General features: G+C 38.4%; 2 protein-coding genes across 2 annotated transcripts; one reads left to right on the top strand and one right to left on the bottom strand.

Moving 5' to 3' along the window:
- Positions 1-6488: 6488 nt before the first annotated feature.
- LOC145563265 (DNA repair protein RAD4-like) lies at positions 6489-12520 on the bottom strand. Its single transcript, XM_081623709.1, has 11 exons — positions 12082-12520; positions 11887-11979; positions 10552-10644; positions 10365-10466; positions 9932-9981; positions 8924-9661; positions 8154-8379; positions 7861-8055; positions 7629-7781; positions 7232-7441; positions 6489-7160 (listed from the first exon to the last, which is right to left on the bottom strand). The coding sequence occupies exons 1-11, from the start codon at positions 12385-12387 to the stop codon at positions 6771-6773; spliced, it is 2556 nt and encodes an 851-aa protein (XP_081479835.1). The 5' UTR covers positions 12388-12520; the 3' UTR covers positions 6489-6770.
- A 1981-nt stretch (positions 12521-14501) lies between these two features.
- On the top strand, positions 14502-17139 carry LOC145563264 (putative pectinesterase/pectinesterase inhibitor 51). The gene is made up of 2 exons (XM_081623708.1): positions 14502-15479; positions 16327-17139. The coding sequence occupies exons 1-2, from the start codon at positions 14540-14542 to the stop codon at positions 17007-17009; spliced, it is 1623 nt and encodes a 540-aa protein (XP_081479834.1). The 5' UTR covers positions 14502-14539; the 3' UTR covers positions 17010-17139.
- Positions 17140-17765: the final 626 nt, after the last annotated feature.

Genomic DNA, 17765 nt, shown 5'->3' with positions numbered 1-17765 from the left:
GTAGTCATGATTTAATATTTTTGTAACCAACCTCCAGCTTGTAATTTGTTTTGATGATTTATGGCCACGGCCGTTAATTAATACAAGAAAGTGCTATAACATATGGAGCCATCCCCTACTTTCGATATGATCTGATAAACAGCCTAGCTAGCTGTCTCTTTCATTCAAGTAAGGAGGAAGGTTGGATAACTATTGCGCCTCAAGGCAAGTTGAAATTGATGGTCTGATCTACTGTCAAATACTTGGCCTGATAAAGGCTGCAGATACTGGAAAATACCGGCAATAACAGATTGATAAGGAATTCCGAAATCAATTTCTACGGAAATTAATTGCGGAATTCGGGGGCATATGCCTAAGCCTAAGAGTCGAAAAGACGGGAGGGCAAGTTATAAAATTTTTTCGTACAAATAAAAGAACGAATATGCAATTATAATACAAGTTACAATCTACTTGTAAAAAGCAGTTGTAGAAATCGCAGACAAGCATAGTGTTATTTACGGCATTAGAATCAAGACAGTAAAGGAACGTGCACACAGTAAAATAAAATCAACGGTAAAATTATTCAGAAAATGGGCTCAATAAAGAAGCAGTCGAACGACAGCGCAGTCAAAACATGCAGGACGCTAAGTTCAAACATTACAGATACGTGTTTTAACTCAAACAGGAAATAAAAATTGTTAGAACATACATATGAAATCGACAGCCATCACCCAAAAAAGACAAGGGTCATATCGGCCAAAATACAAGTTTTAAAAACATAAAAAATTATTGTTGTCTTCGAGCAGAAACAAACATAAGCTGCTCAACAGTGAGCTGCTCAACAGTGAGCCTTGGAAATTACAGATAAGGAGGACCCGCAAGATTCCGGTGATGACTGCCCGCCCCATTAATCTTTCTTTGACCCAGGCTCCTTCTCGGGGGCAGGTTCAGAGGTGCCGACAGCAATGTCCTCTTTGACAGGACTAGCAATAAGAGCATCAGCAAACTCTTCTTCCGGCAAATCTCGCGGATCCAGGTTCTTCAGCACTTCGATTGGAGGGGGGTTGTCAAAATAATCCCCTTCGCAGCTGGTAGGAGAGAGATGCATGTCTTCACCATAAGCAGCCTCAGCTGCCTGCCATTTCTCCGCATCCCAGTTCTCGGCTTTGCAGACGCAATGGTGAGCGGCTACCCACCCACCAGTATACCGGTCCACCAGCAAATTCCGATAGTTGTCGGACTGTAGGAACCGGTTGACTGCTCGGCGCCTGATACCGGGCTTCTCCTCTTCAGCTTTTTTCAAGGATCCCTCCAACCTTGTCTTAGCCTCTTTTTCTGCTTTCAGCTCCTGCTCGAGGCTGGTAATCCTCCTCTGCATAGACTCCTGATTGGTCAGCTTTGTGTTTAGGGCAACCAGTTTGTTCTCCATAGTTTTGACGGTGCCTTTGAGTTTCTCCTTCTCGTTAACAGCAGCTTGTCGGGCGTCGTCGCACTTCTTGAATTTCACTTCAGCCTGATCATGACAGCGCTGGTAATAACGGTACATGTGTACCACCTCGACAGCCGAATTAACCGTCTAAAGCAAAAAAAAAAAAAAGAAAAAACAACATAAATATATATATAGTAAAATAAAAAATAATAATAATATATGAATCAAAACATAAGTAATAAAAGTAGCAAGGGTCATGACGGCTATTTTGTCTTACTCGGAGCATATCATTCATCATCTGACCGCAAGGAGCTATCAGCTTGTCGACAGGCCTGTCTGCCGGCGTGGCCAAATCTTTCAGCATTCTCCACCCCATGCTGCCTCCGGTATTGGGATCGTCGCAGATAACAGACTCTCCCCTATTCACGTTAATGCGCGGAAGCCACGGCTCGCCAGCACTGCCGCTAGGAACCAAAAACTCCTCAGCCATCTCGGTAGGAAGCTTTACATGGGGGACTTCGATATAATCCCCTGTCAGCACAGGTATAAAGGCGTTCTTGCTGCTGGCGGACTTCCCCGACAACCGAGTTTGTCGGACCCTGAGAGAAGACTCTTCCGCCGCTACCGTCTTCTCAGTTGTAACCACTTTCTCCGCTGCTATCACACTTGTCTCAGCAGGTCGGCGTAAAGTGATATTTAACTTCTTGACACCGGTAGGAGCGTCGTCCTCCAAATTCACGACGTTCAGATCCTTGAAGGCATCTGACGGCTTCTGCTGATCCTTAGCGGCCTCCTCCTGCTTTTGTTTTTTATTCTGGTCACGGCCGGAGAGGTCGCTGGACCTTTTATGAGCATTTGCTCCACCTCTTTTGACCGGAAGAGCACGGGGAACTCTGGTCCTGCGTTGCTCGTTGGAAGTCATGTCTTGCCGTCTTCTTTTCTTCCCTTTATGAGCACGTGTGCAGTAAACAGGTAAGGTATCGTAACTGTGCTTTGGATTTGGAGGGCACTGATACTTCACCCTGCCGTCAGGATATAAGCCCAAGTTGGCGAAGTCTAACTTATCAATACCTGCACCACAGCAAGCACGCAAGAAATGAATACGAGTAACAGGATTGTGAAGCTTAGATACACTAAAAATCAAGATACCGACAGGGCAGTCAGTTATTTCCAATAGAAGTACATAAATAAAATATGACAGTGAAAACAGAAGAAGACAGTAACGATGTACATAAAAAATAGTAATAATAACGATGCAAACGAAAAAATAAAGCAAAGCTGTTAATATGAAAAGAGCCATACCAAATGCGTCAGTCCAGCAGAGACCGACATGAGACAAAGGGGCGTTACCCAAGATATAATTACAGTTGGGTAGCCACACCCCCGGTACAGCTTTATTCCTACTACCGGCCCTTACATATGTACAGTCAAAAAACTTACAAGCGTACTTCTCTATCTCACCTAATCTTCTACGCCTAATAGTATCAAACATGCTATGAGCAGGATAGAAACGCCTGCGAACTTTGTATTCTTCAGGAACACTTAAAAAATAGAAATTCTCCATCCAGCCTTTACAACTGGTCAGTTTCGGCCAAACCGTGCATTTACCCCGAGCCGTGAACAATGACCAAAACCCTGGTGACTGACTATCTCTCTTTAGCCAGTTAAGAGTGCGAAATAAGTTCAAAGTAAGAGGGAAGTCCATGAATATCATTACCCATACCAGTGAAATAAGATTACGAATAGCAATGGGCGTTAGCTGCGCCACGCACACATTCCAAGCCCTAAAAATTTTCTCGACAAAAGGATGTAGTGGGAACCGTAAGCCATACTCGAGATGTTTTGCATATACAACTATATGACCGTCAGGACAGTCAAGAGCAGTTTGACCCTCTTCGGGTAATTTCAAATCATAGCCGTCAGGGAGGTTGAAGAAATGAGCACCGATACGGCAATATTCTTTCTCGGTAGCCTTCGCAAGCCATTCTGGGTCAACTTTTGTTGACACAACCTTATACTCGGCCTTTAACTCAAGGGGTTCTCGGTATTTTGGATCGTCGTTTTCAGAGTCATACCCCTCGTCTAAATTCTCTTCTTTTATGACGGCATCGCTTCTTTCAGCGGCCTCACCCTCCCCCACTCTCACCCTTTGCTCACTTACCTCGGTATCCTGGCTGCCATCCCCACTACCGGGTTCACCGGATCCCTCATCTCCACTCTCACCTACACCTTCATTTTCACTGTTGCCTACACTCTCCTCACCCATATCCTCCAGAGATCTCTCTACAGACTGTATGTGCTCCTCACCGACATCAGAATTTCCCTCAACCACAGGTTCTTTGCCTTCACGGTGTTCAGAGTTTTCACATTCCTCAGGTTGATAACTAGTTCTTTTAGTTCTCGGCATTGCTGTTGTTTTACGACCTATCTTGCCTAAGTTTGACCCGTATTGAATAATCTCGAAAGTAGAATGCAATTGAGGGAAAATGCTTATCGGGGAGATTGAGATGATCTCAACGTCTTCCAAAATATTAGACCAGGTAGGCTGACAAGAATATTCAACTTCGTTCACCGGAGCTGGGGACAAGGGTGCAAACGGGTCAGCCTCGCCGGCCTTACCCGAAGTCGAGTTTTGAACAAATTTAGGCATAAACTTAACAAATACAACCACAGACACAACACTAAGGCGAAACAGGCAACTGACGCTCTAAATTACCAAAATAAGCAAAAGTTAGGGCTTTTTACCTCGTAGAATCAAATGAACTTCGTATGAAAGAACGGACAGAAACACTGAAGTGAGAAACTTGAGAGACTTGGATCTTCAAGCAAGCAATTGAAATCGTTCTCCTCTTGATAATGCAAATCGATTGACGAAACCCTAAGTGTGTTCGCAGAAAATGCGTCGGAGAAAATTTTTGAAACAAACAGCAAATGAGGAAAATTGCTGATTTTCGACGCTTAAATACCCCCATGAACAGTGGCAGTTGAAGTGACAGTTTGTGCATGCAATCCAACGGCTGGGGAAAACGCCTTTTCGCAACCTAAAACGTAGGATGAATGACACGTGCCCCACTCATTTTAAACTCTTCCCGCCCACGAAATTTTGCAGTTTTTAAATTTTTTCATCAAAGTGACCAAAGTACTATCGGTACTTAGCTCACTTAAGGGGCAAATTAGAGATTTTTTGTAAAGTCTCAATCAGTTTTAAAGTGACCAAAGTACTATCGGTACTTAGCTCACTAAAGGGGCAAATTAGAGATTTTTTGTAAAATCTCAATCAGTTTTAAAGTGACCAAAGTACTGTCGGTACTTAGCTCACTTAAGGGGCGAATCTTACATTTCTAATTTCAACATACTATCGGTACCACGTTTTGTTCTGATTCTTCTTACACTTACAAGTGAGCACGCCGGTTTCACCGACGACCTCACTTGAGGGGCTAGTTGTACGGGATAGTACCGGTAGTAATTAGCCGGTAATATGCAATAATAACACAGAAACAACTGATTAGTAATAAAGCTCAAATGTCCGTAACGGCCTTTCTAAACGGCCACGTGGAGAGCTGCTTCAGACCACGTAGGCACCTGCTGCCTATGGGGTCGGTTTGCCACCTATCGTTATAGGTGGCACCAGCTTGGTTATTTCTCTATATATACCCAAGCAAATGTTCATCCAAAGGTACAATTTTTCTCTCTCTCTCTCTCTCTCTCTCTCTCTACACATCAAAAACACTTTCTCTCTCTTCGTTCTTTCTTCTTATCGGATTGCTGACTTTAGCATCGGAGAGGTTATTCCCGGATAACCCCCGGGTTAGCTTATCTGTGTTGACTGTGCAGGTGCGTAATTGGACGGTAAACCTTTACCAACCCACGAAGATTATCTGTGCCGGAATTACCCGGAACAGATTTCATTTTTTTTTTTTGAACGGGAGGTGTATAATTAATTTTTCGATGAATTCTTGCCTGGATTATTGTAGAATTTTTACAGAGAATTTTTTTTTACATAAAATTGAAACCGGACTTGAGTTGGCGGTTTTTCCCGTATTGAAAACCGTTAACTCAGGGTTCGTTTGGCGGTGATTTTCTGTTTTTTGATTTTTTGTTTTTCAAAAAATAATACGATATAATGAATAAAAAATTAGTTAAACTTGTTAAAGTCATGATAATTTTTAAAAGTGACAACAAAAAATTAGGAACTCCTTTTTCTTGTTTTTGGTTTTTTTATTTTAAAAATAACAGAAAATTGAAAATAAAAGATAATGCAAAACAAGCTCTCAAGTGACGGTTTTGTGTTAAACATTTTTTAAAAAAAAGAATTAATATGTTAAATGGTGACGTGGACAATAAATTGGGAAATTGTAAAAGTTTAGCTGTATTTATGGAATTGAAAGTAATTGGGGCATTATTGAAGGGAATCACTCCAATACTCTCTACTACTTTTACTTTTTACTATTTTTTATTCTTTCACCTACCTCACTACCTTTATATTGTATTATTTTCTTCAATTTCTCCTAAAACTCCGCGCGTGGGGAAATGGAGCAAGTATTTATAAACGGAGGGAGTAACATATTCATATTGTATTATTTTCTTCAATTTCTCCTAAAACTTCGCGCGTGGAGAAATGGAGCAAGTATTTATAAACGGAGGGAGTAACATATTTTGTCTCATATTAACAAGTATTTCCTCCTTTTCCTTGCAAGTTGCATCCAAACATTGATTCTAACAAGTACTCGTACCTGAGTAGCTGTAAATGACAAAAAGACGAGCAACATTAAAGTTTGACAAGTTTTGGTGTCACATTTTCACTATTCACAAGTTGAAGAGAAAAAAAACACACACACACAATTACGTAAAACTAGCTGATGCAAATGATCAACATCGAGCTTCATAGCTTTCTCATTAGAACATCCAAATCCTAAATAGACGCTAATTTTAAGTGCAACAATTAAAAAGCATTAAGACCAGTTGAATTTACATGTATAGCTTCTCTAGCCTTGAGCTCGAAACCAGGCACCCCAAGAAACCAAAACCAGGATTGGATATAACTAAACCTTTAGCATTAAAAAACAAGTTAGACCTAACATAGCTTCCAATTTGCCAAGCTACACAATGAAGATAGATCATAACCAAAATCAGATTTTATAAAACATTGGCTCAAGATACACAAAAAAACCCAACCTAATTAAGCAAGGCCACACCAGTTAAAAATGCGCTGATGTGCTTATGAAAACCCCAAACCATGACTCATTCTATCTCATCTCCTTCCTCTTCCTTCCCAAAATCTTGACAAAGTTTCAGCACTAAATTTCCCAAAACTAAAAATCCTTCATGCCAACAGTAAATTATTCTGTAGTGCAATCAAGTGTTAAAGCTCTTCCACCTGAACTGATAATCCACAGCTACACCGTTTTGTTCGAGTCATGCTATCCTCATCAAAACTCTCATCATCTGTCAAAAAGACATGTTCGTGATTTTGCGAGCGCATTTTGTCTGAATCATGAAACTTAGCTCCACGGACATTATCTCGGTGAGGCACAGTACTTTCATTAACATTTGCAGAAGCAGCACATGAAGATTTATTTCGAGTCTTCAAGGGTTCAGTAACAGTTTTTGATTCCACATTGTTCAAGTAAGTATTGTTCAATCTTTGTCGAACAACCATAGATGATAGAAGTTGGTACCACCGAGAAAGTGCCTGCCTCTCCTCCCTATTCCTTTCTTCCTCCTCTCTTCGCTGCTCCTCTTCTGCATATGCCTGTCAACCTACATATATTTAGTGACCAATACTAGCAAAAGAATTGAATGCGATGAAAGTGTCACTGTTACCTCTAAAACTGTTTCTCTAAATTCAGTGCAGACCACAATGCCTTCATATACAGGTATTGACCGTCCATTTCGAAATTCAAATCCAACCATAGCAGGAGCAAAATTGATCCCGAGTCTCTTCACAACAGGAACCAACCTTGGAAACCGCAGATGCACAGTGCCAGGAGGGAGGCACTTCTCAGACCAAACGTCCACTTGACCACGCTCATTCTACAAGTAGAAGAATAGGGACCAAGTACAAAACATAAATCCAGGAAAACCAGATGACTCGTCCAGCCAAGCCATCAAATCAAGCATTTTAGCAAACATCGAAAACAAAAAAGGATGGAAAAATTCAAAAGTTAAACTATTAAAAATCATACACCACAAAATCTGTAAAAATACACACATTCCCTACCTTAGGCACAATTCCATTTACAGCAGGAGGCAAACACAACGGTTCAGTTTGCCACTTTCCAAACAGAGAAACAACTTCATCTGACCCACCCTCACAGAGATCTTCTACTTCAATAGTTTGTCCTCTACGATTCTTAGAGCTACTCTTCACCACCTTTCCGAAAAAAGAAAGAACTTGTCAGAAAATACCAATTATGATATTGCAAACTTACCAAAAAATTACAAAATAATACCTTTGCAGGAAGCTGACTTTCCTTAACTTGCAGCCCCTCACGGAGCCATCTTTCTTTTGTATGGAGTACTTGCACACAAGTTCGAGGATAAACAGCGTGACCAGAACAGAAACCAAGTACCGGACCTCTTGGATGCAGAGTCTGATACTTTGTAAGCCATTTTTCAATAGCGTACAGTGGATGAGTTCTATATGCCTGCATTAGCAAACCACGTTGTCCAAAAGGGACAAAACAATGTGAGCATACATTTAGCAAATGTAAATGGCCAATAACATCAATCACAGTCACGATACCTGTTGACTTGTGGGAAGAGGTTCAGTTAATGCCCTCGTTGCCAACTCCATGTCCTCAAGACTGCTCCTACTGTCAACCAAATCTGTTGACTTCATATCTTTGTGATGCACAGGGACCATTCCACCAGTTGCACAAGACTCCAACTGCTTCAATGGCGCTAACACAGCATCCCACCATTCTAAGTAAATTCTTTTTGGGGATATTTTGTACCATTTTTCACAGTACCTGCACTACAAACATACGCGTTTAAATTCATAAATGCCTAGAGAATATTCAAACTGTAATTGAAGATTTCAATTACAATTCCACTTTCTCAACAGTTAGTAGTCACTCAATACTTTAAACAAAATATAAAAATAAAATAAAAAAGTAGCTTGCAAACTCTCTTCATTATTATAAATGAACCGAAATTAACTGTTACATACACTGTATAAATATAAGATCAAACAAAATGAAAGCCTAACTGATTCACTAAAAAATAAAAATAGCTTATGTTTACAAGAAGTAGTGACAAGCTTTAATGAAACACGCACTTGATTGATGGGTCCAAACCCAGAAAACATAGATTAAGTTGTAAAAAATCCAACAGGGTCAATAAGTTTTCCATCTTTAAACTAAATATTCAACATTCATATAACCTTTATCCAGAAAAGGTTGCACATAATTAAGGTAAAAAATGAAGAATCAAAGACAAATAAGCCCAGGTGCACAAGTCAGAATCAGAAATCAGTCATAACAAAATTGAAAATTATCTTCATAAAGAAACAACCTGCGTGTGACATCTTTAGCCCCATGACCAGCAAAGGCAACAACATAACTCAAAGACTTCTTGCATGCAGTAACCGCAGCCTCTACCTTCAGCTCTCCATCAACTATAGAATTAACAGCATCAATATGGACCCACTTTCCGGTCATATTTTCACCAGAGCAATAGACCTCTGCCCAATGTAATGGAGCTCCTACTTTTCTTGAACCAATTGCAGTAGATATAGCATGGGAGGATGAGGGAGATTCTTCAGTGATTCTCTTAATTCTTTTAAAGGGAGAAAGGGAAGCTAATGGACTAGTGGGTGAACCACTAGTAGATGCTTCAGGTTTCCTTTCGGGAGCTACCAGTGCTGTGGCGGATATAGCCATTTGCAACTGCATCTCAAATTCCAAGTCTCCTTTCTTCCTTGGGCACTTGTCCTCCTCAGAAGCGTTCTGTGTCTCATTAACGGGTAGATCTGACTTTAAACCCTGATTAGAAGCAAGTGAATCTTTAACTTCAATATTTGTTGGCAAGCGTCCATGCTTAGCTTCAGAAACTGAGGTAACAGAAGTGCTGTGGATATTTCCATGGGAAGCAGATGATTTTGTAGAACTTGTCTGACCTGTGCTCATTTTACTAACCATAAGTGTTGAGGAGTTAAAGATATCTTTTCTCTCCCTGCTGCTTGCATTATATGATTGCTCATTTTCATCAACTTCTGGTTTCAAGGAAGTTACATCCAACACTGACACAAACCTGGAAAAACAGAACTTCATTGAGAAAGAAATCATATTCCCTGAGGTACCATTATTCCTAAAACTCATGCACAGGTTGCACAAGCAAATCTTTTTTTTAGCTTCTTTGATTGTTTTGGTTAAATTTTTTTGATTGGAGACTAATATACATTGACAAAAGATAAAATGTACTTCATATGAGGATATGCACAGTTAAATGCATAGCACAATTAATAAAATGCAGATATAAGGAAATAAAAAGACAATGCTACACATAGCTCATTGAAGTCACCTTGTTGTTAGATTTAGAGCTCTAAATAATGATACAGACAGCGCTGCAACCTGTGACAAAACTCCAGTTAAAGGATATGCATGGAAGCTCATGAAGGAAAGATTAATAACATACACATTGTTATACTTTCAACCAAAATCAAGACTAAAACCAAAACAGCAAGCACTACAATGACTGATGATATACTCTCCAACCAATACAACCCAATTTATACTTGTTAGTTGCATATTCAGTAACAAGTATAAACATGCGATATTCTGTCACAACAGTGTTAAGATCTACAATAACAAAAAATGGAATTGATGGTTCATTGGTAAGTATATCAGCCCATCCATTCCAATATCATGCTCACAGCATCTATCATGTTACAAACAAAATAAGAGATATAGCTATAACTAAAATGAGCCAACTAAGTCTCTTAAGATTTAAGAACCTCTTCAGGACTCCCTCCTTGTGCTTCAAGAGCGTATGCTAGAGCTGATTGAAAAGGTTTTTCTGCACTGCTAGGGCTTCTCACTTTGAAATTCTGATGAAACTGCAAAATTTTATCAGGAGAATCAATGAAAGTCTTCGGCATAGGATGAGTAGCAAATAGTTGAAAGCATAAACATGTCATTTACCCAAGAGACAAGAGGAGTCAAAGCATTAGCAGTAAGTTTGGCAACTTCTGATAACTTCAGTAAGTGTGGTGGTAAAAGTGATAGTAAAGAAGCCTGCCACAACAATCAATTCCAAAAATCAGGTACAAGGACCAAGAGTACCAGAAGCTATAGCATGCATTATGCAAAGTATAGAGATGTGAAAAAGAAGAAAAACTTTTCTACAAGATAGATAAGCTCCTTGGAAGCTATTGTTGATGTGTTGACTGTGTTCTAGTTTCTACACTTCTACTTGTGAAAATCTTCAAAGTAAAAAAACTGGGAAGCAATTTTTTTCTTCTTTTTATTTGGGGTGAAAGAGAGGGGCAGGCCCCATAAAATAGTTTCTTTTTTCTTCTCTATGGGTCTATTAGAAACAAACTCTTTCCTCGCTCATTTTTCAGTGTTACAGTGGTAGGGATAAGACTGCATACATGGGAACTTCCCTAGACCCAGCATAAGTCAAGATTAGATAGAATTCATTGAACCCTAGCGAATTCGGCCTTCTTTTGATTGATAAGCTCCTTCAGACAAGAAGCAAGCCATCCATTGAGGGAGAAGACTGAGATTCAACTTAGTTAGTAAGACAATATAAATTTTTGTCCTAAACGGCTTCCAATACTTGGGAGATTTTGACAATAGATTAAACCTTTTCATCATCAATCCTAGTGTAATGCACATGGCATTGTGAGAGACAAACACAACCGCAAAGTTTTTTTTTTTGTTTGCAGCAGAGAGAGACAGGAGAACATCTTTCCCTGATCATAAGCAGTCTTCACACGACTACATCCATTCAATTCTTAAATTCTCTTGAAGATTATATCTTCATATCTCTCACATTATATTCTACAAATTTGACATCCCTACGACCTTTGTCATAAATCCCATGTTACACCACATAGCAATTTTTTTTCCCATCAACTTATTAGTATCTAAATTTCAAACACCCATAATATATGTAGCTTTCACAGCTAACTTTAAGCATTTACTGAGTAATATACTCCTACTTCATAATAAAATAAATTTATGACAACGTCGCATCGCAGAGTGTTTAATTATGCTTTGGATAATGCTTAATACCACTACTTTTAGCTTCCCTATCCTACTCTAATTCTTCATTGCGCCTCAAATACCCATGTAACAGTTCATTTAGGGCCAAAATCAAGAATTTTTCCATTAAATAGCCAAGTTGAACACCAATACACATGCCCCCCGAATCCAAGTAACATACAAGTAGTTAACTTCTTTATCATCTAAAGGGGCAAGAGTTAACAACCCATTCATAACTTCATTATAGCAATAAACCAATATTATCACCTGAATAAGAGGATCATCACAGGCAGCATCAATTAACCGCCCTCTAGCAATCAAACAAAGCAAATGAACCTTATGCACAAGCTCTGCAAATTCCTGAAAATTCAAACATCACCAACAATATTTTATAACAAAAAAAATAAATAAAATAAATTCATAAAATTCAAGGGAAATGAGACTTAATAAAACAAGAATCACCTTGTCTTCAGCAGTAGCTCTTCGAATACGCTTCTTTTTCGGCGAATCAGGCAAAGCGTCAAATTCAATGGTAACCCCATTATTTTGATTAACGTTATTAACATTAACGTAGTTAGAACACGAAGAAGATGGAATGCAACCTTCTTCCCAATCGGCTTCATCGTCTTGATTTTGAGGGTTTGGATTTTCGTCATTTTTGTCAGAATTTTGACGGAATTTGAGAGGTTGGTTGTCCCGAATGATATCTACACTCTGGAATTTGGATTTTCCAGCGTTTTTCTTCCGTTTAGTGGTGGATCTATCCATTCCCGCCACAATTATGGTAAAATCCCCAAATTTGAATAAACCCTAATTTTTGTTTCCAGAATTGCAGTTGGTTTATGTCGGTTTGTGTGTTTCAGGGTTTGGCGCAATTTTTTTGTTTGGTGTATGAACAGACACTTGCACTTCCCCCGTTCTCCAATCCCTGCTACACATGTTTTATTCTTTTATTTTTTTGATTAAAAAAATCGGATATACATCCGTTATAAAGTTAATCTAAAATGAGCAAAAATTATCACTGAAATGAATAAAAGTTACCCTAATACAAATAAAAATTATCTACGCTTTATCAGTAAAGAATCACAATTTAAACGACTAAAAATCAATTATTAGTGATTGAATGTAATTAAATTATCTTTATAAAACTTTTCTTGTTGTCTATTTATATAAAAATTGTATTATGTTTAAAATAACCCAAAAAAGGCAAAAAGTTACCCTAAAATTACCTTAAAGTTACACTAACACTGCTCCATATACACTAAACCGGGTGTATACAAAAGTTTTTCCTTAAAATAATACTTCATACTACCTCCGTTTTTTATTAGTTGACACGTTTTGACTTTAACACTATTCACATACGTCCCTTTGACCATATTTTGTGATTTATATATGATGAAAAATAAAGTCAAGTGGGATCTTGTTAGATTCGTCACAATGTATATTTTCAAAATATCAACTTTGAATAATTTTTGCTTATTGGCAATTAAAGATATTAATGATTGAATTTGTGCATTGACAAACGTGACTAAAGAAACGTGTCAACTAAAATGAAACGGAGGAAGTATTATGTATCTTTTAAAATTGATTTAATTTTAAATTAAGGTTTATTTAATTCATTTTATTTTTGCTTATCTGATTGTCTGATTTGACCAAACTTTGACCTTACGAGTACGATAATTTATAAAAAAAAATATACATATGATTTTTTCTAAGGATCTTACTAACGAACGCCTCCGGGGGCGTTGGATAAGCATTTAAAATACTACCAAAAGTGGTATAAATTTGGAAAAGCATGATAAATTCACGCGTCGATCAGTGTAATTAATGTTCATTTTAATTTAATCTTTCTACTTTTAGTTAGCTTATCCAACGCCCTCGGGGCGTTTGTTAGCTTTTGCCTTTTTCTAAAATAAGTAAAATTAAGTTGAATTAAACATGCCTTATTTGATACTCCTTCTGTTTCAGTTTGTTAGTCCCATATACTATTTTGGGCATTTTAAAAAGATTTACCCATATTGAATGTATTCCACTTTTAACTTAGTTTTTATTTCATATTTTATACATATCAAATTCTAATTGGTTAAATTAATTGATTGTGAATTGATGACCTGACTATAAATAAAGAAATTATTCCTTTGAATTATCCAATTATAGTTGACGGTTTCTTAAAAAAAAAAAAATTTAAATAAGGCAAAAATAATTATGAATTGTGTTTTGACTTTAATGTTAGATTCCAAATATTCTTCTTTTCTTATTTTATGTGACTGATTCCATATGAGACTATAATATTGAAACGGAGGGAGTATAATAAAGGCTTTATTTGGCATATCATTTGGTTTATATGTACTTCATATATTGGTACGAGTACATTGTAATTGCTATAACTAATCAACATGGAATCTCGCTAACGAGGGTCCTCATACATTATTTTAAATAACTAATTAATACCTACTCTATTTTTTTTTTATACTTGCTAATGTTTAACTTTTATCCTATTCATATGTTTCACTTTGACTAATTTTAATGAGTTATTGTTGAACAAAAATATATATACGTAAACTTATATTAATTTCGTCTTAATTTATATTATTTTAATCTTAATATCATATTTAGTACAAAGTATATTATTCAACATGCTCATTAGTTGTTGTCAAATTACAAAAACATTTTTGGATCATAAACATTTGTGAGTTTTCCAAACTAAATCCAACACTGTAATATAGGAGCATTGAAGCTAAACAACCCGTGGTAACAACATGGGTCCACTTTCACCAATAAAAATTCAACACTCAACAAATCACAATAATCTTACCGACTTACCTCATTATTCAATTCCTCTACTGTATTTATTTACACCTTCCCCACTTCATTTCCATTTTTATCACTCCACTCCACTTCACTCACTGAAATTACCATAATGCCCTCACCGCACCACCACCTTCTCCTCCTCCTCCTTTCTCTCTCCACCTTCCTCCACCACTCTCTCTCCTCCTCAACTCCCTTCCTTTCCATTTGCAAAGCCACTCAATATCCTCTCACGTGCCAATCCACCCTCCTCGACTCCAACCCGAACACGGCCCGTAACCCAAACCCCACCCATATCATCCAAACCACACTTTCACTTTCATCCCACCACATCCAAACCGCCCAATCATTGGTCCATGACATACTCCGTACATTCCCTAACCATCATAACCGTACGCTAGCCTCGCGTACGTGCCTTGATTACCTCACTCTCTCCTCCTACCGTACACGGATTTCTTCCAATGCCCTCACATCACGTGATACTCTACATGACGCACGTGCATGGGCTAGCGCCGCGTTAACTTACCAGTATGACTGCTGGTCTGAGCTTTCTTACGTCAATGGAACGCGCGTGGTTGACAAAACGATGTCATTTTTGAACTCTACTCTCATGCAGACGACTAGTAACGCGCTTAGTCTGCTTCACGCGCTGATCAACTATGGGGAGGATACGACGTCGTGGCGTCCTCCTTTGACGGAGCGCAATGGGGTTTGGGATAGAGGTAGTGGGTCCGGGTCGGGTCTTGGGTTTGGTTTAGGGAGAGTGGAGTTGAGGGGAAGGGTAAATGTGACGGTTTGTAAGGAAGGGAAGGCGCATGGGTGTTACGCGCGAGTACAAGAGGCGGTGAACGAGGCGCCAGCGTGGTTGAAGGCGAAGGGGAGGGATAGATTTGTAATTTACATTAAGGAAGGGGTGTATAAGGAGAATGTGATGGTGCCCTTGGAGAAAAGGAATTTGGTGTTTTTGGGTGATGGGAAGGGTAAAACGGTCATTACAGGGTCAGTAAATACAGGGATTATGGGGATCAGTACGTATAACACAGCTACTGTTGGTAAGTCTATTCGAGTTCTTTAACGCATTGTCGAATTTGTTACTTAGATGTTGTTAGTTGTTTTTTGCTAATTAAAACTGATTTTTACCTATTTAATATGGTTTACTATCATATGGATGGTAGTTATGCAAGTGTTGAATGTTACTCTTATAGTCTCGTGTCTTGTCCGAATCAAAATTTTACCGTTAGAAACTATTAATTGACGATAAAATGTTACTTTGGATTTTAATTAATCAAAACTGATTAGTATGAAGTATATCCTAAATGAAAAGGATCTAATGCATGATAGGTAATAAGTACGTATATACCAGTATGTATCAACTCTCGAAATTAAGAGGGAGACTCTAACCGACTCTAACCAACTCTAACCAACTAAGCTATCCGCCTATCCCTCACACAATCATACTGTCGATTGTTCCTAGCTTGTTCTACGTAGTTTATAGAAGTATTGTACTGGACCAGTATACTTGAATACTTGATAGTGTATGTAATACTACTACTACTAGCTTGCTCCTTTGGTCAATTGGTTATGGGCTTATTCATAACTAGGGAACAGGAATTGAAAGTTATAAATATAAGATAAAGTAGTTTAAAATTCATTAATAATTCAAAAGGACAAGAATTAGCTAGAACAGGATCACATAGTCAAAAAGTGTTGAAAATATAAAATCGGTGGCATCTTATGGGACATCAATCCGTAACAAAAGCCAAAAGGTGAGGTTAATTATGCTTTCCTGTCCTTTTCAATAAATTATGTTTGAATTTTCAAAAATTTTGTAACAAGTAATTGTTTGTGAATTTATTTTAGTTGTAAATTGAATTTCAATAACTCTTAATATTTGCGTAGGTGTTAAAGGAGATGGGTTTATGGCACGTGGGATAACATTCCAGAACACGGCAGGCCCAAACGCACACCAAGCAGTAGCATTCCGATCAGACAGTGATTTTTCCCTCGTCGAAGATTGTGAGTTCTTAGGCAACCAAGACACCCTTTATGCACACTCCCTTAGACAAGTTTACAGATCATGCAGCATGGAGGGCAATGTGGACTTTATATTTGGCAATGCAGCTGCCATCTTTCAAGATTGCACCATCCTAGTCAGGCCGCGCCAAGTGGACCCCTCAAAGGGTGAGAACAATGCCATCACAGCTCAGGGGAGGACGGACCCTGCTGAGGCTACAGGGTTTGTCTTTCTAGGATGTCACATTAGCGGAACCAATGAGTACATGAAGTTATGGCGAGAAAATCCCAAGGTCCACAAGAATTACCTTGGGAGGCCTTGGAAGATGTACTCGAGGACAATGTTCATACAATGTACAATGGATGGTCTTATATCGCCTGAGGGATGGATGCCGTTCAGGGAAGACTTTGCATTGTCTACCCTTTACTATGGGGAGTTTGGGAATAAGGGACCAGGAGCTGATGTGTCTAAGCGCGTTAAGTGGAGTAGCAGGATTCCTGAAGTGCATCTCAGTGCTTATTCTGCTCAAAATTTTATACAGGCTCATGAATGGAGTTCTAGCTTCTGATTCCTCGCATGATGAAAAATGAACTAGTTGGTACTCGGCGTACTCCTATTTATTACTTTGTATCAACAATGGACCGATGCATATAGATTAGACATGCCATGTACACAACAATTTGAGTACTCAGATATGAAAAAAGATTTACATTATAATCAATGGGCTTAAAGTTCTTATATAAGTGTTTGTTATCAGATTTTAATATCATAGTTTAGTCATGCAAATTGTGCAAAATAACTACAAGGCAAGTATTTCAATTCCCAGCTCTGACTTAAGTGACTTCGTTTTAAGGTATGCAAAATGGTTCAGTATGTAACAATATGTTCAATGGATGGCCGGATGGGGGTTCACATTGTCACAATTCTCATCTTCGTGACAATGTGACACATTGACAATGAGTGCACTTTGCTCGAGTGCTATGGTTGTTTACTGGAAGGCATCACAAGGTTCATTACGGGTAGTTTTTTCAAAGGTATGCTCATCTTCTCTAACTGTATGTTGAACATTTTCATTCACTGCTAAATGTAGAGGATCATTATAAAATTGAGATAACATGAATTAGTAACCATTTTTCTACCGTGATTTTGATGTACTGGGAATGACTGTTACCTAGAATATAGACCCTTGTAGAATGGGATAATATTACCCATATTGTACTCAAGATTTAAACAGCTTTAAATCTGTTTCTATGTGGTAGGTGTTTCATTTCCTTTGATCTTTGGATTTCAAGCAAGGATTCTTTAAGTCAAAGACATTCTTCAA

The sequence above is a fragment of the Chenopodium album genome, chromosome 10, assembly GCF_948465745.1.
Source record: "Chenopodium album chromosome 10, dcCheAlbu1.1, whole genome shotgun sequence".
NCBI lineage: Eukaryota > Viridiplantae > Streptophyta > Magnoliopsida > Caryophyllales > Amaranthaceae > Chenopodium > Chenopodium album.
The sequence above is the reverse complement of the archived record's forward strand: the minus strand, read 5'-3'. Positions and strand labels throughout refer to the sequence as shown.

Excerpts from the sequence above, each read along its gene's own strand:
- LOC145563264 (XM_081623708.1), top strand. The coding sequence starts at position 14,540 with ATGCCCTCACCGCACCACCACCTTCTCCTCCTCCTCCTTTCTCTCTCC. Across the intron at positions 15,480-16,326 it reads GTATAACACAGCTACTGTTG|GTGTTAAAGGAGATGGGTTT; the intron begins GTAAGTCTATTC and ends ATATTTGCGTAG.
- LOC145563265 (XM_081623709.1), bottom strand. The coding sequence starts at position 12,387 with ATGGATAGATCCACCACTAAACGGAAGAAAAACGCTGGAAAATCCAAA. Across the intron at positions 10,467-10,551 it reads TGACTCCTCTTGTCTCTTGG|TTTCATCAGAATTTCAAAGT; the intron begins GTAAATGACATG and ends AAAATTTTGCAG. Across the intron at positions 9,982-10,364 it reads AAGGAGGGAGTCCTGAAGAG|GTTGCAGCGCTGTCTGTATC; the intron begins GTTCTTAAATCT and ends GTTTTGTCACAG.